Source organism: Channa argus, chromosome 15, assembly GCF_033026475.1.
Source record: "Channa argus isolate prfri chromosome 15, Channa argus male v1.0, whole genome shotgun sequence".
NCBI classification, from domain to species: Eukaryota; Metazoa; Chordata; class Actinopteri; order Anabantiformes; family Channidae; genus Channa; species Channa argus.
Window position 1 is genome coordinate 22,072,423 of NC_090211.1, and position 22,709 is coordinate 22,095,131.

At 42.7% G+C, this 22,709-nt stretch overlaps 2 protein-coding genes across 4 annotated transcripts; both read left to right on the forward strand.

Moving 5' to 3' along the window:
* The first annotated feature begins 429 nt into the window (after positions 1-429).
* On the forward strand, positions 430-22,359 carry hook2 (hook microtubule-tethering protein 2). Of its 3 annotated transcripts, XR_010910736.1 has the most exons (24): positions 430-531; positions 1,838-1,920; positions 2,477-2,549; positions 2,692-2,742; positions 2,846-2,978; positions 3,298-3,365; positions 4,783-4,848; positions 4,934-5,014; positions 7,254-7,414; positions 7,635-7,775; positions 7,901-8,102; positions 8,257-8,367; positions 9,108-9,195; positions 9,894-9,960; positions 10,520-10,657; positions 12,644-12,731; positions 14,444-14,478; positions 14,576-14,658; positions 15,157-15,260; positions 15,902-16,009; positions 16,100-16,171; positions 16,715-16,916; positions 20,913-20,984; positions 22,323-22,359. XR_010910736.1 is itself a non-coding variant. In XM_067475935.1 (22 exons), the coding sequence occupies exons 1-22, from the start codon at positions 445-447 to the stop codon at positions 16,841-16,843; spliced, it is 2,169 nt and encodes a 722-aa protein (XP_067332036.1). In that variant the 5' UTR covers positions 430-444; the 3' UTR covers positions 16,844-18,386. The 3 variants fall into 3 exon arrangements, 2 of the variants coding, with proteins under 2 accessions (XP_067332036.1, XP_067332037.1); XM_067475935.1 differs by lacking the exons at positions 20,913-20,984; positions 22,323-22,359 and having other exon boundaries at positions 16,715-18,386; XM_067475936.1 differs by lacking the exons at positions 20,913-20,984; positions 22,323-22,359 and having other exon boundaries at positions 485-698; positions 16,715-18,386.
* On the forward strand, positions 18,938-22,709 carry trir (telomerase RNA component interacting RNase). Its single transcript, XM_067475942.1, has 3 exons — positions 18,938-20,568; positions 20,913-20,984; positions 22,323-22,709. The coding sequence occupies exons 1-3, from the start codon at positions 20,266-20,268 to the stop codon at positions 22,428-22,430; spliced, it is 483 nt and encodes a 160-aa protein (XP_067332043.1). The 5' UTR covers positions 18,938-20,265; the 3' UTR covers positions 22,431-22,709.

Below are 22,709 nucleotides of genomic sequence, written 5' to 3' on the forward strand. Positions count from 1 at the left end.
ACCAACGTTACCTTGATGGCTGGGCGGGGCCACACCTGGTGGGGTGGAATTTGAACCCGTGGACTTCTGATACGCAACCTAATGCTCTAGTCCCCAGGCCTCCTTAAATCTAGTAACGGGATACTCAAGTAAAATAGGGTTGTCATGGAAATTACCTTAAATTGGTTAAGAACAGAATGTAATTAAGTTATAGTAACGTACTCATTTTTATAAGATCTTCGTGTGATGTATGTGCAAAAATCCTAATTTGTAAAGCTTGAAGCTATTTGATAAATGTAGTGGAGTTTACTTCCCTCTGTAGTTAAAAAACTATGAGTTACATAAAAGAAAAATAAGTCGCTCAAATGAAGCAGAAGTAGCCTGGCTGAAAACTTTTTAGTATTTGAGTCAATAAACCACCAGTTGTTATTAATTTATTCTTATGTTGCGACATGAACCGTTTCCATGGGAACGCTCCCGCTACGGAGGCTCGCCTGGATAACAGGAGGCGAAACGCGAAGCCGGGCAGGACCAGCAGGAGGCCATGGCTGGGTAAGGACTGACGTGGAGAGTGGCAGCAGTGAGTAACAAACTTCGGGACGGGAAACGACGTCTCGGCAGTAAAAGCCTTCGTTTGTGTGTAAACTCCCGGAGGTTTCAGCGGTGTCCGCAGAATGAGTCTGGACAAAGCGGAGCTGTGTGATTCGCTGTTGACCTGGGTAAGTTCGGCGGTAGCGACGTTTGCTAGCGCGGCTAAGCTCCGGGCTAACGGCTGCTGGCGAAAGAACACGGCAAATCACGGCGTGTCCGCAAAATAGCGACCCGTGGTAACTATACAGAGCCACACTGTCGAAATGTGTAAGTTAACATAGCGGCAATTAACAGGTGTGAAATTGTGACGCCAACTTCTACCAGCCAGCCAAGCTAACGTGCTAGCTCGGGGAACAGCTTGGAAGTTTGCTCCTGTTATCTTATCTGCGTCTACAGGGTCGAGCGATCCGACCCAGCAAGCTGAGATTGTCATGTCATTCTGTCCAACATAAGCTTCTCAGGTTCAAGGGAAATCCAGCTGTTTGGCACCTTCCACACAGGGGCTAAACTAAGACTGCTACTAATAATAGTAGCTTGTTAGGTGGGTCTGGGAATTTGCCCGTGACTGCTTGGTTTCTGGGGGTTTCCGTGATATTTGGAAGAGCTAAATGGGATCAGATGAAATGCCTGGTATTTACTCGCACGGTTTGACAGTTTGGTAATAATCAAGCCTTGATAAATTGACTTGCTGTAGAGTGCGAGGCCCAAACACCATCTGGTTGTCACCTGCAAACTATCCCAGAAACTAAATGGCACAGAACGTCTACAAACACAACAGGTACACAAACATTCAGAAAAATGATGAATGTGTCACAAAAGAGAAACCAGCAACACAGAAGAAAAACCTCTGCAGTCGGAGAGCCGGTTTTCTTAAAAGCAAACAACCACAAAGACACGTAACTGTGCAAAACCAGCACAAAGAGATGAAAAATGGCATCACAGACACAGAACTGGCCATGAAAAGATACAAAGCAGAGTCATGACCTTTGTGGTAACTTTGTCTTCTTTCACTGGGGGAATCTTTGTCCTGCACAAGTTGTGGGGGGTCTTTTACATGTCTGTTGCCGAGCAGCCAGTTGTGTCATTAGCCATCCATGTATTCAGGACCCGACGATGTATTTTACTGCTGTGTGTCAAGAAAGCACACATACTTATTATTTATGTACAATTGTATGTGAGTTTTAAGAAATTTCAGTTTTTCATCAAATGCATACGTTTATCACACTGTACTTCATTAGTGACTAATTCTTTCTGTCTCTGTTCTCAGTTACAGACCTTTCAGGTGCCGTCATGCAACAACAAGAGTGACCTAACAAGTGGAGTCGCCGTCGCTCATGTGCTGCACAGCATGTACGGCCTGCATACCTACTTTTATTAACTGTAATTGTTCTGGTACTTTGATTAGGTCAGTGCACAGCTTGAACTCGAAGGAAACCGGGGACAGACATTAGTTCAGAGTCTACTCACTGAGACGTCCTTATCTATGTGATTTGCACTTTATTGCCTTTTGAGTTACATAAGTTCATTATCTGTGCAAATTCTTTCTTAGTTAGTTTGCGTAGCTGAATAAAACGTGTGTCCGATTTTTGAGTCAACCAATCAGTACAAAGCTAATGACCCATGTAGCTGTGGTTGGAGTATTTCTGTGTAGCCAGCCCCTCACTCATAAGCAGACGAGACAGATATTTTGGAATTTCAAAAAGAAAAAGGTTCTCAGATGTTTGGGTTGATTAAACCACCTCCTGAACATTGTTCCCATGTGTGACATGCGCCTTTAATTAGCTGCTCTGCTCAAATGTCATTGTACTTGGCAGAGGCCACAGGGCCTCACCGTCCTGTGAGTCCTGATGTCCAGAGATGTGTCGTCCTGGTTGTCACTGGAGTTCTCTCGTGCTCTCGTTAACAGAGACCCCACTTGGTTTAATGAGACATGGCTGGGCAGGATCAAGGAGGAGAGTGGGGCCAACTGGCGCCTCAAGGTAATTTCTGAAACGGCAGGATATGACAGCATGGCCTACGGAAACCTACTGTCGAGCGTCGAGACGTCTTGACTTGATTTATTTTTTTGTTCCCCTGATGATAATGAGGAGCAACACTTTAACCTCTGTTTGGCTCTTTCAGGTCAGCAACTTGAAGAAAATTCTGAAGAGCATGCTGGAATACTATCATGATGTAAGATTTTCATTTTCTATTTGTGTGTAAATGTTTCCGCATTTTCTCCCCTATTCCCTGCATCTCGGACTCAGTCCTGTCTCCCCTTACTCTCCGCAAACAGGTGCTCGGTCATCAGGTGTCAGATGAGCACCTGCCAGACGTGAACCTCATAGGGGAGATGGGAGATGTCACTGAACTTGGCAAACTGGTACAGCTTGTACTGGGTTGTGCTGTGAGTTGTGAGAAGAAACAAGGTAAATCTGCCTGCAACAGAACAAGAGTCGAGCAGGTGCAGCCATCTGTGAAAGTAGCATGTGGGATTACCTCTAGTCATTTCACATCATTAGTGTTTCACGTCAGCCTTGGCAAGAACAAATAACTTGATGCCTATTTCAACATACCATGAAAACCACGTTAGAGATTACTGCTCAGAAGAGAAGTTGATCAAATCATTAGTGATGCTCGTTGAGCACTAGTCTGAAAATAGATGCTGCGCTTGTTTGGGTTTTAGGAGAGTATTTCTGTTAATCTGTATTTGGCTGCTCACTGTCTGTTGTCTTCTTCCAAACACAGAGCAAATCCAGCAGATAATGACACTTGAGGAATCTGTCCAGCACGTTGTGATGACAGCCATTCAGGAGGTGAGTGAGCCTCTCTGCTTATCCTCTCGGTTCTCCCCGCTTTGCATTCGCCCCACTTCTTAGTCACGGTTCATTTACAATCAAAGCGATTTGGGTAAGCATGAGACGGAACACAGTCCCAGAAACCCTACTCTGGGATATTTCAAGAATATGTTTAGTGTTTTATTGGCAGCCATACATGTGCCAGGATTGATCAAAGTTATCCACGAATAAACCTGCTTTTTGGGAACAGGCTCTTGTATTTCTCCAATATTTCCAGCTATTAATCGTCTTTCAAACAGTTGGTCCTGCCAAAATAATGAAGTCAAAGTTATATTCTAGTTCTTTTTGGTATTTTCTTTCTGGAACATTATGTCAGGTGGTCAGTCACATACAAACAGGTGGATTACTCTGTAACATGAATGCTGTATTTCTGTTTTTTGGGGATTACTATGGCATTACAGGTAGTGTGGCTTGTCTTCTAATCACACAATTGGGTGATTTGGTTTAAAAAAGTGGGGAATTCAAGTCAGCAGTAAAATAATTGGAATTCAATAAACACTCTGTCTGAGCTCCATAGGGCAGTTTCTAAGTACAGTCAATCCTGTCTGACACTTCCTTGTCCTGCCTCTGGCTCTCTCATTGGGCAACCAATAAATTTACTTTATGATGGTCTTGCATTGTCTGTCTAGATGTTTCCCTGCTGCTGCAAAAATAACTGCCCTTTGGGGAGAACAAAGTTATTTTTCAATATTGATCTCTGGTTCCCCGGGTTCACGTCAAAGTGTCCTCAGGCAAGATGGTGAACCTCGAATTGCTCTGGCACCTTCAATGGCAATTACACCTGTGTCACGATCAATGAAGTAGTTTTGCTTGTGTTTCCACTGTCCTTGCCTTTCTTGAAATGAATGAATGAAATGAAATCTGGGAGCTACATTTCTGAACCCATCAGAAGGCGGTGGGTGCTCGAAGAGCTCTCGACTATGATTAGGTGGAAGCCGTCTTGTCTCAAGTATTTGCTTAAAGTTTTGAGTTATCAGAGAAGGATCCTCATAGCTGACAAACCTGCTGATAAGACGATTGTATCTGTCCATTCACTGGGAGTCTCCCCATTGGCTCTGGCTTTGGTGGACATTTTGTGCTCAGAGGTCTCTGCAGCGATGAAGCATCAGAGTGTGCTGTTAATGCTTGGAGGGAAACTGCAGCTGTGTCCATTTGCTTGACCTGATGTAGTGTAGGTCAGTTGTTATTTTTTTGGGAAATGAGCTACTTGTTTATAATGTAGTTCATGTTAAACTAAAGGTGAACTGTGAGTTGACCAATAATAAGGAGACTCTGACTATAGAACAGGGAAGAGCAGTGCAGGACCATCCACTCTTGGGAAGCTCCAGCCCAAAAGACGGGCGTAATGTGTTGTCTGTGCTCTGCTTTGTTTTAGCTCTTATCAAAAGATTCTTCATCTGAACCAGGAAGCCCAGAGACCTATGGGGGCTTTGAATACCAGGTGAAACCAAAACACTTCTACTCTTCCTGTGTACACTGGCCTTTTCTTCCTTTGATTGTAACCTCTCTTCATTCTGTTGTTGCAGTCCAGAAAGTACTATTTTCTGAGCGAGGGGCCGGATGAGAAGGAGGACCTGAGCCAGCGGTGTCGAGACCTTGAACAACAGGTTGGTTTACTTGTCTTGGCTTCCTGCTTCCTGTGATCTTAAGGTTTTAATCCTAAGGATTCCAGCCAAAACAACAGGACCCAGACTTCAACAGCAACATGTCCTTTTTCAGAAATGTAAAAAAGAGCAGTCTGTGTGTTTGTTTGCAGCACTGCCAAATGAATTATTATTAATATAATAATAATGTGAGCCAATAATTGGCCTTTTCCATCATACTTTGATCAAAAACAGTTGACTTCTTTTTCTGCTGCACACGACGAGCTTTCCACACGACAGCAGTGTGCAGTGATGTTGGTTACCCTGCTGAATGTGTGCAGCCTGCCAATCATCTTTGTTGATGCATATTTGATAAATTACTGCTCGTAGCTACATTCCATCAAAGCAGTGAAGCAGCATCTGTAAGCAGTGTTGCTTAGGATTAGCTGTAACTTACTGAATATTAAGACAATAATTCAGATGCAAATGTTGCTCAAAATTGTATCAGAAACATGGGTAATTACAATAACCTGAAAATCTTATAGATTATAAGTGAGGATTGGTTTTGTTTAATCTTCCACTTGTCAGTGGAGCTGCCTGTTGGTTTTGGACATATATGAAACCCATTCACTTCTCTGTAATTGTGTTTTATGTGCTATGAAGCTGGGTTTGCTGTACTGTGGTTGCAGCATGTTGTTGAATTTGTGCCTGCAGCCTTTGTGCTCTGATCCACCTAAGATCCTGCTTGTTTTTGCACCATCGACTGAGAATGGACTAATTTAGGTTTTGAAAGGAGACATTTCAGTCAGTAGTTGCATAACATCAAGATAAAACTGACACGTTGCCTTGGGATGGAGCAGTAGCCAACAATAATTTGTGCTGCTCTCAGCCCACCTGTTTGTTTACTTGGTGAGCCCACGCTCTGGGATTAGCCATTTGGGTTGTGTTGGAAGCCATTTACTGTTACTGGTCCTGTACTAAAGCATGCAATCTGTCCTTAAAGTTCAGTGTAGGGCTTTGCTGTATTCAAACTGGAAAGATGTCCAGCAGGTAAGTAGAGAATCCCAGTGTTTAACTTTGGAATGCCAGCTTGTCTAACTGTAAAGCTTGAAACAAACATTTTGTAATCCAACACTGAAGTGCAGATTCTCCCTTTCTCACACCAACGTCATTAACCTAAAGCTCCTCTTTTCAAATTACAACAGTATCACCAGTGTTATTAACGGTTCCCAATTAAATGTGTGTTTTGGAGGCAGCACAAGTACACACACTTTGTACTCAAATGTACAAGCACACACTTCCTGAAGTACTAAGCACATAGCTGATATGTACATTAAGTCTAAAAGTATTAGTACTGCTGTAAGAAAATGATTTGTCTGAGCTAGTGATAAAAAGGGTTTTAAACATTAAAGAACTCGATGCTGTCGATAACATGAATGTGCAAGTCTTGTCCAGACTTCACATGTTTCATTATATAAGGTTTGTGTAGAAAACCAAACTGCTCACTTGTTACTGTACGTTTAGTTAATAGCAATAAAAAAAGTCAATGTTAGGGCTACACACCGGAGAAATTAGTGTTTTTAAAGGAGAAAATACTCATTTCATTTCACACTTCACACGTGTAAACTGCAAACAAATTTTCAACGATAGAAAATCAGACAAACATTTGCAGTGATAAATAAAAAGTAACTTTAACTACTTTTATGTACTGACGGCCACTTCATCCACAATAATACATCAGCATTTATTAGTTAATTGGATCATCTTTAACAAAACTGAACCAGTCAGACACACAGAGAGGAGGAAGCAGAGTACTGCACTTGATTAAATGTGCTCAGTTTCTCACGTCCTGTCTGTTGATATCATGAGCATCAGGTTTTGACCCTGAGGTTAATGTTAACTTCACTATTTAGAAAGTTCCATCTGCCTGGGACTGTTGCACATCAGCTGACTAACCAGTTTTAACCACAAAGCATGTGAAATGAGAACAAAGCATGTGTTTGAGGTCCTGTGTGTATTAAAGCATTGGGTCTCTTGCTGGTGTGAGTGTGTCATGTGCTGCTGTGACTTTTTTAAGCGGCTGTTTCATTTTAAGAGAAAAATCACTTGATTTCTCTCTGCAGCACACTGTGCTGCATCTTTCTCTTTGTCCCCTTTCTACATCTGTAGCATTGTCTCTCAGTAGTTTGTTAGCAAATCTCCCAGTCTTTACACCTCTTTGTGCAATGCTGGTCTTCTCTTGCTGTTTCTACCCTCCCAACAGCTGTCAGTGACTCTGGAGGAGAAGTTGTCCCTTCAGGCAGAGACACGTGCTCTAAAGGAGAAGCTGAGCCGCTGTGACTCTCTGGATGCTTCAACTATCACCAGCAAGAAACTACTGCTACTGCAGAGTCAGATGGAGCAGCTTCAGGAAGAGAACTACAGGTACAGTAGTACATTCACACACAGTTTGACTTGTCGAGGGGAAAGAGTTGCTACGGATTCTGTTACGTGTTAACATTCATCAGGCTTCACTTAATAGGCATGTTGATGTTTACATACTTAGCTTTAATAATATAGTTTTAGTAAAGTCATGTGAGTCAGATGTTAAGTCATGCTAGTGTCTGATCGTACTTGTAGTTACACTAACCCTTGTATGTATCAGACTGGAGAACAGCAGAGATGACATGCGTGTGCGGGCAGAGACACTGGAGCGTGAGGCTGCTGTCCTGATGCAGCGTAATGAAGAGCTGGCGAGCCTGGCGCAGGAGGCCCAGGCCTTCAAGGATGAGATGGACATTCTCAGGTGAGACCAGCACCAGCTTTCTTAAATGATTAATTCTAAACCAATAAGCAGGTTTAGTAACAGCTTCTTATTAGATGACATTTAAGCATTAATGCTGGACTGTGTCCCACCCTCCTCCCCCTCAGGCACTCATCTGACCGAGTGAACCAGCTAGAAGCACTGGTGGAGACTTATAAAAGGAAGCTGGAAGATCTGGGAGACCTGCGCAGACAGGTGCGCCTCCTGGAGGAGCGCAACACTGTGTACATGCAGCGCACCTGTGAGCTGGAGGAGGAGCTGCGCAGGGCCAACGCTGTCCGCAATCAGCTGGACACCTACAAGAGACAGGCAAGCTGTGGGCTGAGGGCTGCTTTCTCCTGCATTCACAGCCAAGTGGTGTTAAACACCGTCTGGCCTCTGCACGTGTTTGGAAAACAGCGCAGTTTTCATAGAATGCTGTTGCCAATGCAGACTGTTGCTGTGTGTGCTCTCTGACTTGCAGGCTCATGAGCTTCACGCCAAGCACTCGGCAGAGGCCATGAAAGCTGAGAAGTGGCAGTTTGAGTACAAGAACCTTCACGACAAGTATGATGGACTGCTGAAGGAGAAAGAGGTGAGTGTAGAAATAAAAGTTTCCGAAAGTCAACAAGTGGAATTGTCAATCTGATGGCCCATCAGTCAGAAGAGATGGTTTGTCTCTGTTGACTGGAATTATAAATAAGCCAAATAAGAAATGCATCCATCTATTATCTGCATTTCTTGTCCCATGAAGAGTCATGTCGCAGTGGGCCAGTCATTAAACGGCCTGGTTCACACTGGACAGGTTGACAGTCAAATGTTTGATACTCATAATAAAATTAAATGGCAAAATTCACGTCAATTGATAGAATCCAGAGTCTGGAGCAGACATGGTGTCTGTCACACACTGAATCCCTGAGGTAGCCAAGGTGTAGTAATATAGTTTTTTTTTTTTTTTTTAAATATAGACATATAGACATATATATCGTGTGTGTTTTAGCATTTGTTGTGATTATGACAGGACATACATCCCTGCAGGAGGATTGTTGCCAGGCAAATATCCTACTATTCTTCAGTGACTCCCACGTTCTGTGTCTGTTCTAGCACCTTCTGCAATCTGACAGGAGTGATTAATGTCCTCAGTTTGCTGTGGGAGTAATTAAGAAATGCATACTGCCCTGATATGTAGTGTCCCTTCTCTTGTGTACCACAGCTGGTTGAATAATAATACATTACTCCCTTAGTTTTTTTTGGATAACATTAAAAAAAACGAATAATTATTTTTACTGTTCTACGTACAAACAGTAGCTGAACTTATTGTCATTTGTTCCTTAGCGTCTGATCTCAGAAAGAGACACACTACGGGAGACAAATGATGAGCTCAGGTGTGCACAAGTGCAGCAGAGGTGTCTCAGTGAAGCAGGTGAGTTGTTACAGCACTTAGTTGAATGTAAACATGGTAAAATAATGCAAAATAAAATGGCACTTGTAATAAAATACATACTATTATGATGATCTATCACAAACACAACATCCTGTGTCTTAAGAGCAGGTTTTCTGCTGGTCCTCAAGTCTTAAAGCATCTCATTTCATGTCTTCATATTTAATATAGAAAAAAGTAATAGCTTCTCTTACCGGCTGTTTGCTTTGGTCTATCTCTCCAAATATATTTCCTTTTCCTCATTTCATAGGCGACTTTACTCATTGACAAATTGGTACAGACCTTAAAATGATTTCTAACAAAAGATTCCATACTAATCTGTTCATACATTATACTGGTCTTGTAACTGTAATCATTTCATTAGGAAATGTTGGAGTATTTAACTGAGAAGCACTAAAAATGTGACTTTAATCAAGGATGGATAAGGAAAAACTGGGTTTCTGGCAATAATAATAATAATAATAATAATTATAATAATAAACGGCTGTAGTCCATCATTCTACTGGTTTTACATCATTTGCTCTAAAAACTAAACACAATTTTCTCTAACAATAGATAAGAGGACTTAGATTTATTATTATAAATTCAAACATTTATCTCTCATAAGTAACTAATCGGGCTGTTAAATAATATATGTAAAGTTTCTAGTTGACACTTGATTGTTGTGTTTCCCTGTGCAGGAGGCTTGTGTGACACTGGTGTCACAGTGGGAAACCTTGCTGCAGAGATCATGCCCACTGAGCTCAAGTATGTGTATTATTAATCCTGGGTGGGTGTGGGTGTGTGTGGGTGGGTGGGTTTCTTATGAACAGCTGAGTGAGGACAGCTTTGTATTTTCTACCACTGAATGGAAGAAAATGAGTGGTCCCCATGTTCTTCACGTGGGCTTCAAAGGACTTTTAGATGGTTAAGATTTGGATTTTAGGGTTAAAGTTGGGGGTTGGGGTTTGGGGTTTGGGGTTAGGGTTTGGGGTTGGGGTTGGGGTTGGGGTTGGGGTTGGGCATTTAGGGACTGGCAAATGCATTGTGTCAATGAAAGTCCTCACTTTGATGGCCACACAAGTTTCTCCTTTAAATCTTAATCCCATGTGCGTTCGCTATCAGCAGCCCACTCGTAATCCATGTTCATCCTCTATAGTTTGAGCTAAACGGCTAACACACCCTCAAAGTTTATTTTTAGAACTTGAATGTCCATTTGGCCCTGAAACTAGTGCCACATGGCAGTGCTGCACAGATACGCGACCCTCTTCATCTGTCCCTCTTCCCTTCACCTCCTGTTTGCTCGCCCTCCTCGCTCCTCCAACAGGGAGACCGTGGTGCGTCTGCAGAGTGAAAACAAGATGTTGTGTGTCCAGGAGGAGAGCTACAGGCAAAAACTGGTGGTGGTGCAGGCTGAGCTGGAGGAGGCTCAGCGGAGTAAGAATGCCCTGGAAACTCAGAACAGGTAGGAGTGTGTGTACTCGACATTGACTTGAACGTCTTGTTCAGCTGTGTTAAATAATCATTCCCCTTCTAGGCCACCATATTGTGTGTTCCTGGGCATGGAATTGGTTGTTTGGCTGATAGTAGGAGTGATATCTGCTTAAATGTCAACTCACCCTCTGGACTGTGTGCTCAGCTGAGCTGTGTGGGCTGGACTGGAGGACAGACAGCAGAAAGCCAGATTGTCCCTTGACTGTGTGTGTGTTTACATGCCTGTGGACATGTGGGTGGATGTGTGTGTGCGTGTGTCCATTGCAACACTATGCCCAGGGTGTGGGAAGCCTCCTCAGCAACAGTAACAGGAGGAGAGGAGGGAGCATGAGCAGTGAATGGACAGGCAGCAGATAGATGTGGCTGAAGTGTCAGCACCACACCGCCTCACTGAAACAAAGCTCTGTTCTTCCTGAAAAGAGTTTAGAATAAAACACAATGCAACTTTTGTCACAGAATAAAACCGAGAAACTTGTCCTGCACCAGATCAGAAGCTGTGATAAGTGGTCAGTAGAATAAATAGTAAAATAGTAGCTTTTATCCATTCACACACACACTCACACACCATGCAAGGTGCTCACCTGACCCACCAGGAGCAACTTGGGGTTCAGTGTCTTCCCCAAGGACACTTCGACATGTAGCCGGGAGCGGGGATCGAACCACTGACCCTGTGGTCCATGGTCAACTGCCGCCCCAACAGTAGAGACACTTCAATCAGCCTGTTGTCTACAGTCTTAGAATTAGTCATTGACCCTGTTTAAGTGGACGTGGACAAGAGAAAGACGAGGAGATCAGGAAGAAAGCCATCACTAACTTGAAGATAAAGACTGGAGGAGCATCTCCCAGCAGCCCCATGTTCCTGTGACCACAGCTGCTGATGAGTCCATCACACACATCCTACGTGTTGGATTTTGACTGTGATGTGGGTTGTGAGATGCATTGTGGGAAAGTTTGGGAACATAAACTAAAAGGAAACTAACGTTCTTCTAGAATCTGTAAGTGGTGTTTGGAAACATCAGTCTGTCCATTACTGTGAGACGAGCTGAGAAACCGGGTTTTAAGTACCCGACAAATGTGAGAAGTGGCAGGTTTATTCTATTTCGAAAATGAAAAAGACGCAGTTACCCTCTGTTGAAAAGGTGCAAATGACATATGAAAGTCGTGCTGTTTTATCCCTGATACTTTTTCCTTAATCTGAAGTGATGCAGCTCATGTGTTGGACCCTCAGTCCTCTGATTGGCTCGCAGACCTTGGGTCCTCAGAACTGATGTCTGCAGTTGGATCCTCTTGAAAATGCAGGTTGATGAGCCACAATGAAACAGAAGCAGAGTTTTTTGGTGACAGAAGAAGAGAAGAGCATCTCCACTGTGGACCAGGGAGGAGGACCAGGTCTGTTCTGGAGCTGCTTCACTGCAGAAAACAGTGAAAGCAGAAGAAGATGGAGACGTTCTGGAGACAAACAAATGACCCAGTGTCCAGGAGACGGTTTTAGTCGCAGCTCATGACTCCTCCAATAGGATCATGACCCAAAATATCTGAAAGCACCAAGAGCTGATGGGACAAACACATTGAAGCATCGTGAAGTGGCTGCTCTGAGTCCAGGTGATAAGGATCCCAGCATTCCTTCCAAGCTCTGTTCATATTTTATGTTATGGAAAATCAAAGGCAAAATGCCATAAGTGTGGAAAAGAGAACAGTGGATGTCAGTTTCAAATGTGTGGTTTTTCTTTAGAGAAGTAGAATATCAACACTTTGAGCCATGTCTGTGATACTTTGCAGAATCTTCCACCCACAGTAGCAACTTAACGACCTTGTGTTTCATCTTTGACGTATTCTACCATCTGCCTCCCTTTTGTTTGTCACACTCTCCACAATGTTCTGAAACCTTCACATCTTCTATCTTTTCTCTTTGTGTTTTTGTTTCTCTCTCAGTTCCTAACTCTAGTCTCTGTTCCAGGTTGAACCTGCAGCAGATCTCAGAGCTGCGTTCTCAGGTTGAGGAGCTCCAGAAAGCTCTCCAGGAGCAGGACAGCAAGGCAGAGGATGTGAGTGCAGAGAGCTGCTTCCTTTTCCTTTTGTCATTTTGCATTTAAACTCCCTTCATGAGGAGGATGTGAAGTTGAAGGCATACGGGCAAATTACAGTTGACGCTTTGACGCCATAATTATTCCTAATCATAATTAGAGATCAGGGTCTGTTTGGACGTGCTTCAAGGTTTGGGATGAGTAACTTAAATGTTATTTAGTCTGAAGCAGCTGGTGTTGCAGCTGCTCTCCTTCACAGCTGGTAACTAGAGGAGAGTCAACATTCACAACAGTGTGTGTGTGTGTGTGTGTGAGTTCAGACACTGAGGTAAAATAATAGATTCCCTAAAACTCTGTTGTATCTGTAGGTTTTTTTTTTTTCCTAACAGCAGCTTCTCATGTTTAGCCGGTGCTGACACTGCATTCACTGGTTCAGGTGTCAAATGTGGTTTCAGTTTCACTTTTTTGGGGGGGGGGGCTGCTCTGTTCAGGGATCATTGGTTTCCACCTCGTTCTGTCGTCCATATGTTCCTCTGTCACGCCAACTTCCTGCATGTCCTCTCTCCCATTGTCCATGAACCTCCTTGGCTTTTGCTTCTATTACTTTGTCTCCAAACCATCTGACCTGCACTGACCCTCTAACATACTCATTTCTAATCTTGTCGTTCCACCAAAAATCATATCATCTTCTACACTGCAGTCTACAACTCCATGTTGGGTCTTTGTGTCAGTGCCACACATGGTGTCGTCTTTTAGACCTTTCACTTCATTTTTGCAGATGCATATTAATCCTAAAACTCGTGTCCATCCACTCCCCCCCCCGACCCCCACCCCCCCGCCTGCACTTTTTCACTTTACCCAACACGTTCCTCTGTTTAAAGTAAAGTGTTTTTGCAGCCATTTTCTGTCCCAACCAGATTTTTACAAACCTTTACTGTGGGCAAATACAAGGATTTAGATCTTTATCAACAGATCCACAATATAAACCGCTTCAGATCAAGGCCAAAAAAACTCAATTAGAACATCTCTAATTATGATCATTGTTACTAATTAGGAGACGTTGAACTGATACAAGTCAGAACTTTGCTGTTCTGGTTTCACAGTTTGGTGCATATACTCTCACATATCAGGTTATTAGGTACCAAAACTAAAAGTGGTCCCAGCCTGTTTTTGTTGAAGTCAGCTTAATTTAACAGCAGCACAAACTACATCATGCACAATGATGGGACGGTCACATCCACTCCTGTTGGATTCATGTATCTAATAAAGTGACAAATAACTATCTACAATACTGTGAAAGTGGAGCAGCAAAGATGTGACACATTGTTCCCTGAAGAGTTGAAGTCATGTTTAAACTCACACTCTGTGTGTAAAAGCAACATGTTTTCATAGCACACTGAGTTTCTCTGAGGACGTCCGTATGTGGTGGTCTGCTTTATTTGACGTGTGTGTGTGTGTGTGTGTGTGTGTGTGTGCAACCCGTGTTTGCTGTGGTGACTCACTGTTAACGCCTGCCCCTCTCTGTCTCCCTCCGCCTGCCCCCCATCGATCAACTCTGCCAAAATCAGGCCATCGTAAGTACGGCCCACCCTCTGTCCAACTGGCCTGTGATTTAACTCTTTGACAGCTTGACTTTCACTGCTTCTACTGTGTGTTTGCATGTTTGTGCCATTTAGAAAACCAATGAGTTTTGAGTTTAATGCACCTTAATCCCCTTTGTGTCTTCTCTAAAGTCCTCCTTACTGAAGAAGAAGCTTGAAGAGCATTTGTAAGTACTTCTCATAGATGACTGTGTGTGTGTGTGTGTGTGTGTGGGATCCAAACAGAGTGTAGGTTCACACACGGTTGTTGTGTATTTATTGCAGGGAGAAGCTCCACGAAGCTCAGTCGGATCTCCAAAAGAAAAAGGAAGTCATTGATGACTTGGAGCCCAAGGTGGACAGCAACAGTAGGTCTTTTAAAATGCTCTGTGTAGGAGAAGTCACTGAAGAATCGCGGCCCCTTGTCTGACACTCGGTCACGTGTGATCATATTTGTATATAAATCTTAAAACTAGATGATCCAATCTTAAACATTTATTAAAAGTATGTGAAAGCCTGGCTTCACTAACTGGTGTGACACCTTTGTTTCCACTAACGGTTTCAGGATGTTAGTCCACTCCTCCTTTTTAGAACAGCTTCAATTCGTGGATTTAGCTTTGGTTCCTTCTGCAGCTATAAGACTAAGGTCAGGACTTTGACTCGGCCATTTCCATACGCTCACGTATGCAGGGACAGCTTTTAACTTTACACCCACTCTATGATCGTCTGTCCTGCTTTCGGCCACACATGCGTGTACATTGCAGCAGTCGATTTTCGTCTGACTGCTCTATATTGGGTTGAGCGGCTGCCTGTGTCTGCTCCTTCTTTCTCGTCTAACACGCTCTTTATGTTTCTGCTTCTCTCAGTGGCCAAGAAGATAGATGAGCTCCAGGAGATCCTGCGGAAAAAGGAAGAAGACATGAAGCAGATGGAGGAGCGATATAAACGCTACGTGGAGAAGGCGAGAACGGTCAGTCCATCTTAGGACAACGTGTTGTCCTCAGCATGTGGCTCTTAATCAAAGTCAAGTTTGACTTTGGTCATCTACACAGTGTCCATATCTGAATACATTTAGTTTGCTTGATGCGTTTCTTAAAATATGCTCAAATGAACGTTAGATAAAATATTGACAATGTCAGAATTTTGTCACCTCTCACTTTTTGCGTCAACAAATGAGATAAAATAATTCAATTGGCCTTTCAGCTCTAAAGATCAGCATCAGCATCAGCCATTGAAAAACGTATATCGCTGACCTCTAGTGAAAATTAAAAACCCTTTGTGGAATAAAAAAGATTGTGTGGCATCAGTCTTGATCTTTATTCAGATATTTGTCTTATCCCATTTGCTCCTGGTGGGTCAGGAGAGCGCTGCTGTCATTAGTGCATGAGAGAGAGAGAGACTGGGTGTATGTGAAGCAGCATTACACAGCTCTTTGTTCGGTAAGATGGTAAAGTTCTATAGAAGTGCAGATCATGTCACATTTACTATGCGATTGTTTCCAGCGCTGTCATTAACTTCGAAACCCGTAACTGTTTTCCATGAGTCTGACTGTTACCGCGGCAGCATGGGCTTTTATTCTTTATGCTATGAAATGTTGTGCTCTGTATGCAGGTGATCAAAACCCTGGACCCCAGCCAGAAGCCAGCAGCTGTGACTCCTGACATCCAGGCTCTGAGGAACCAACTGTCAGAGAAAGAGAGAAAAATCCAGCTCCTGGAGGTATGAACGTTAAAAGATTAAAGACAGAAACGAGGCTGCTGTGGCTCTTGAAATCCTCATTAATACCTGATGCCGTTGTCCTCTGCACAGCACGATTACGAAAAGAGCAGGACCAGACATGAACAAGAGGAGAAGCTCATCATCAGTGCTTGGTACAACATGGTGAGTGTAGCCTGGCTTTTACACAACTGTCTGCATCCCAGCAGCAGCAGGGATTAACCTCATTAACACGACTTCGGGGTGTTATGTTCTTTTTCTACCTCCTCCTTGACCCTGTTAATGTGACTAAAGAGGCCTTGGATAAATGTGATGCAGTTTCCAGAAAGCATTTATCTGATGTTTCCCACTATCACAGACCCTTCTCATCACTGATGTTAAGCTGAAAACAGAGGCAGGTTGAGTTACTGGAACCAGCCTCTGATGAGTCAAATCCAATCTACCTGACAGTTATTTGAATGTGAGAAAACACAAGAAGGACTTGAGCTTTGTATGAAGGAGTTAACACGGCCAATGATGCCGATTTAGCTTCAGTTGGATTTCTGACCTCGAAATGGTTCTGAATTTGAAATATTTCCAGGTTTTAATGAGAGAGAAAAATCACAAACTTTCTATGTGCTGTCACACTCGTGGAGCACGTTGTGCTCTTACTCTGCATGTGTTCTGTTTTCCGTCCACACCTGATTCCCCCGTCTCTCTCTGGTTCAGGGGATGGCTTTGCACCAAAAAATGTCCGGTGAGCGTCTGACTCCCTCCAACCAGGCAATGTCCTTCCTGGCCCAGCAGAGGCAGTCTACCAACGCCAGAAGAGGCCTGACACGACTCCAGCCGAGATAAGAAAAAATCTGCAGGCAGGAGATGGAAGAACGCGCTGGAAAAAAAAAAAAAAAAAAAGCACAGAGGACAAGAGGTGATCTTTAGGAGAGCGTCCTTTAATCTTGGCCTTATGTACTGGATGGATCCCTGCACCTCAGATGTTTGTTGAGCTGCTGCTGCCCCCTGCTGGCCGTTAATAATAGGAGAAGTTTTTATTGTCTCTGCGGAGCCACACGAGGGTTCAGCCCCACTGGATAGAAAACAGTAATCACCTTTTAAGGTGACTTTTGTTTCCTCTTTAGCCCTTTAGATGCTGGAATCTGTTTCTTTTTAAAGTTCTGTTTTTTTTTTTATCCTTTTACATTTATTTAATGTTCTACAACAGCATAAATGTGAACTAGTTTTGTCTCCGTTCGACTGTAGATGAAGGAGAAGTTGTTAGTGTTTTTTTTTATTTACTACTGGAATTGCTAAAGAAGACATTAAGCTACGCAGGGTACAGACTGAAAATATATTATTACATTCAGTCTTTATCTTCTTGGTTTGGTTCTTTGTAGCTTTAATTTTTCCTTTGACTTCCTGTACATACAGGTGGGTTTATTTAGTTTGTTTTATTTTGAAAGAACACGATGCGCTTGTGTTAAAATCGTTTTTTTCTTTGTAGACCGTTTGAAAGTTTTCTCTAAAAGTGATAATCTTAATACACCAAAGCACTTTCTTTTTAGAAGGATTTGTTCAGTGCCTCACCGCTGTATGGGTGGAATTACATCATTTGTATGCCCCCCTCCAATTCTCATTTAGCAGAAATAGATTTTAGTAAATCCTGCAGGTTTATTTATAGCTGTGTTGAGAGTTATGTTGAATATGAATTTGACTTTTTTAAATGCAAGTTGTGTTTTTTTTTTTTTTGTCTGTTTAGTTTTTTCTGAAAGATTTAAACTGGGTGCAAATGACCTATTTGCACTCTACACTTTAAACAGACGTGAATGTAGCCCCTGGTTTATCACAAAGACAACTGGAGCCCCTGATAATAACACTAACAACAATATCTCAGCTTCTGGCTGGTAACTGCTGCTAGACCTCATTAATCGTTACACTAAACTGAAATGTGTTCGTCAGTTGACTGGAATTCTTTGTGTTCTCTACTGACAGGACGTGAGAACAGCTAAGCCAATATTTCTCAACACTACATCTGCCTTTATTCACCACTGCTTCTTTTTCATTCTGTCCCATGGCAGAGCTGCTGCTCTGACTTGCCCCTTCCTGTACTTTGTTGGTGCTATGATCTACAAAGACCAGAATCCTGCTGTTGCGTGTGCACGTTTTCCCTTCCTGTTGTTCATCATTTTGAGTTGACATTTATGGTGTTAAGGCTTTGTGTTTGTTGCACATTTGCATGGTGTGAAGGGGTGAATTTTTGTTGTCTCTGTCTGTTTGGCTCATTTTAAAGGTCTAGTAGATTGTAGCAAACTGAATTTACACAGGAGTGTGAGGCAAGTTTAACATTTGTAGTTGTGTCTGTTCAACTTTTAAACTACAAATAAATGGGATATTATTAGGACAAGACCTGGCATCTGGTGTTTTCTTTGCACAAAAGAATCACTTTGTTTGTACTGACTAAACCATTTATAACCAGGAGGATCTGAGAAAGAGGCCTGACCCTGGTTTTTATCACCTTGGTTCTTGTGTTGTCGTGATCTAAGGGCCAAACTGGTTACTCAGACTTCTCACGTCCTTTGTGCAACTGTCGAGTAGTTGAGTGAAACGGTGAAAGCATTGTTTATCTGTCTCGCCGTCTCCAACCAGCCTGTCTCACTCTTCTCAGAGAGCCGACACACCTACAGTTAGTCTAGCCAGCCAACAAGTCATCACCGCACAGTCGTGTAAAATAGCACGTACAAGTCTTTGTAGAAAACACTAATGTAGGTGGAGGTTTTAAAGTCAAAGTCTTTTCTTTCCTCTCTATCATCTGATGACCCCCTCAGATTTTCCTGTCACCCTTTGAATGTGTGCAACCCCTTGTTTGTGATTGGAAACCACTGGACTGAACAACTGAACTACATATAAAGTATCTAAAACTAGTTGTTAAACTAGGTTTAACTAGTTGTTACACCTGAAGCAGCTACAAAAAAAAAAACACATTGTTGCATCAGTTAAAAGAAATGTAATGTGTAATAGTATTTATCAGTCAGGACTATTTGCACAAGAATGAATATCTCTTTGTGCCTTTAGCTACATAATACTGCTAATACATCTGTACTTTTACCCAAGTAGGAGTTTAAATGCAGGACCTACAGTACACTTGTACTGAAGTATCACACCATTTTAGAGGTAGCAGAAATAATCAAACTCAATATTCAAGTAAAAGTGCAAGTACTTGCCTATAAAGTACTAAGAACTCCCAAATTTCTGTATTATTATATTTTTTTTAAGTTGTAGTACAAAGTACGTATTCCAAAAGGACTGTACTGCAGTAAGAATGTGATTTCTCTAAATTACAGATTTAAAACTAAAATGTAAACTATATTTAACTTGATGCCGTTGAAAGTCCAGACGTGTTCATAATGTTTCTGCAGAAATCTAAATTCCACAGGTCTTCTGTTGTCAACTCATTTCACATTTGTGCTGTAAAGTGCAAACAAACGTTACAAGGGGAGAAGTCACACAAACATTTGCAGTGATGAATAAAAATAAGGACAAAGATCAGTGTTACTATGGAGACTTGGTGTGGAACAAAAGCAGCAGCAGCATGTAAAGGTAGAGCTGATTTTAACATATTATGTCCTGAAAAATACTTCATCCATAATAATATAATAACGCACCAGCATCTATTAGTTCATCATATTCTGTCTGAACAGCTTCAGAGGGGAATGATAAAGTAAAACTAACGCCCAGTGCAAATACTCAGGAAGTAAATGTTACGTAGACCTGTAGTAACGCGTGCTTACGTATGAACGTACATAAACGTCCCGCCGCTGGTGGCGCCGGGGCGTCATCAGATGAAGTTAAACATGGCCGACAGTGAGTAATAGATGGCGAAAGTTAGCGTCCAGCGTTGGTAGAATCCGCAATATTTCTTGCGTTACACGCTAGTATTTAATCTTTGAAGCGAGTCGTATGTGCATTTTGTACATCTGGATGAATCCCGCACATGAATTGGTGTTTGACGTCGAGTCTGTTTGTCAGTAAAAGGCCTCAGCAAACCGGGCGTTAGCCCGCAGTGTTAGCCGCTTTAGTGTTAGCCGAGGCAGCGCCTGCTTTGTTTTCGTCCGGAGGGCTGGCGCTGTGGTTCGGTGTTGGTGGGACAATTTCAGGCCTTTCTTTCTCCAAGTAGACTGTAGAGTTTTGTTATATTAACTCACGCTTCATTAAAGGCCAACGTCGTTATAAAACGGACACACCTGCTGGACTCTGCCTGTTTATGACCCAAACACCCAGGGAGCATGGATCCAAAGCGCGCACACGGAAAACCTCACACTAGCGGCGGGGGCAGCAGCAGTAGCGGCGACTCCAGCTGCGGCAGCCCCGCGTCCCCCTCCAGCAGCCCCGGACCGTCCGTCAGCAAAGCCTCGGTACCCGGCGGCAACGTGTTCGCCAACGACGGCAGCTTCATGGAGATGTTCAAGAAGAAGATGGAGGAGGAGGAGAGGAGGAAAAGGGAGACGCAGCAAACAGGTGGAGCTGCGAGAGCCACAGAGCAAGGACACACCTCAGTGGAAAAGAAGCCACCTCCCGTGACGAGCTTTGTAAGGGGTTTAGCAGTTGTAAGATGAGCTAGTTGTAGTTTAACACTCAACCAGACTGATGCGAAATGCACTGAGTGACAGTCAGAACGTCCTGCTATCATGTTTATTACAGTACTATTTCCTACACGTGCTTGTGTTAGATTTGCTTTAGTGGATGAAAACACAGTGTCCGTTTGTAACAAATAGCTCAGTAAAGACTAGGGATGCTCCTCACTGATGATGGTTTCGCTGGTGGTGCGGCAGGAGACTAAATGTAGACCTGCTGCTCTGGTGTAGTCTCCTTCATTGACAGTCCGTCTGCAAGAGCTCCTATAACGGTTTCAGTCTTCTATCCCCTAACCCAGGTGGGGAAGCGCAGAGGCGGCGTGTTCCTAAAGACCGGAGTGGTTGCGAAGAAGCAGAAACAGGACTCGGAGGTGAGTGGGTCTTGGTGGGGTGTCGGGATCGGGTTTAAGGACTTTTTACCAAATCGGCATAAATAGATTTAAAAAGATTGACAAATGTAACTTGTACAGTGTCTCTAGAGCCAAACGGAGAATTTAAGTGAAAATGTGAATCAGGGATTCAATCAGTTTGCTGCTGAGCTTAAAGGCTCGTTTCCTGTGCGGCTTGTTTGTGTCGAGCATGTTTATGAATAGTTCTTGAATCTTCCTCATTATATTCCAATGTGTCCTATTTGAGCTCTATTTTGAGATAACTGTAATATGTGTATCAATCTCCAAGGAAAAACTACTTACAGCTGAAGAACATAAGGCACTAATTAAATAATGAAGGAAACAATAAGTGACAGTTATTACCACAAATACCAATAATGTTGATTCAGTCCTGTGGGAGTTTTGCTGTGCAGTGATTTTGCAGAGAGACCTGGACCAAGTTTTTTCAAATGTGGTTTAAGAATAATCAGGCATAAATTTTACTTTTTAATCCAAGTTTGTTCCTAATAAGTTTGGTTATAGGTGATGTTGGTTGTTCCTTTTAAAAAAAAAAAAAAAAAAAAAAGTAAAACAGTGGAAAGCATTTGTCCTATTGTTGATCTTGTGGTTTGTGCATTTTGCAGTTAGTTTCTTGTACATGGTTCCATCCTGTTCTGGTATAGTTGTATTTTCTAGATATTTCTTCCTCCAGCAAATAAGAAGTGAACAAAGTATGTTCTGCTCCACAATAAGTTTGAAAGCTCTGATAACAAATCCGACTTATTGTGACATTTAAAATCCACATGAGGCCTATAATTGGTTGTTTCGGTCATAATCTTATGGTCAAGTTTGTCTTCGATGAGTCATTTTTTGTAGTGTGCAAACTTTTACCATGTGTTACTGTAACAGGCGCAGTGTGAAATCTAATGCTGAGGTTGCAGGTTTCAAACATCTGAACCAAAACCTACTTTGTCCATCGGCTGCCATTGTCTTCTAGGCCTGCAGTGATTAGCGTCATGTCAAGTGATGTTTGCTTAAATTCATTTTTGAATATAAAGTTGTTACCTTCTTCAGCGTGTTCTTGAGCAAGACCATAAACCAGCATAGTTGCTGCCAGTAAGTGAAGTGTGTGGATGCAGAGCATATGTTAAACGACAGGCCGTAGCTTCCGTTCAACTGAAATCGTGAAATTCCGTCTTTATTAAAGTAGTTGGTTTGGCGTCTTCCTTAAAAGGGAACCGTGTTGCTACAGTATGTAGATATGAAAAAAATGCCAGTTCAGAATTTCAGGTGGTAAAAATGAAACTTGAATGATGAATACGCTTTTCCCATCTCCTGCAGGGTGAACCAGGCAAGAGTGATGCTTGGTCAAAGTACATGGCCGAGGTGAAAAAGTACAAAGCCCACCAGTGCAGCGACGATGACAAAACCAGGCCGCTGGTCAAGTAGGCTTCAAAAGTCGACAGTGTTGAGAGGTGGAAACCACGTGGGAGAAGCTCCAGCCAATCCTCACCTTCTCATGGTGCCAGCTAAAAACTTTCCCTTTCGGTATCATTGTGCTTGTTATTTGTTGGACTTAATTTCTTGTGTTTCCGAATCTTGTTCAATCTTTTCAGTCTTGTTATGTCTGGTTTATGTTAGGGTTTATTAATAGCTCATTTGTTAAAACCAAATGAAGATTTGGATTAAATCTACACTGCCCATTTCTGTGTGGTGTCGTTACCTCCA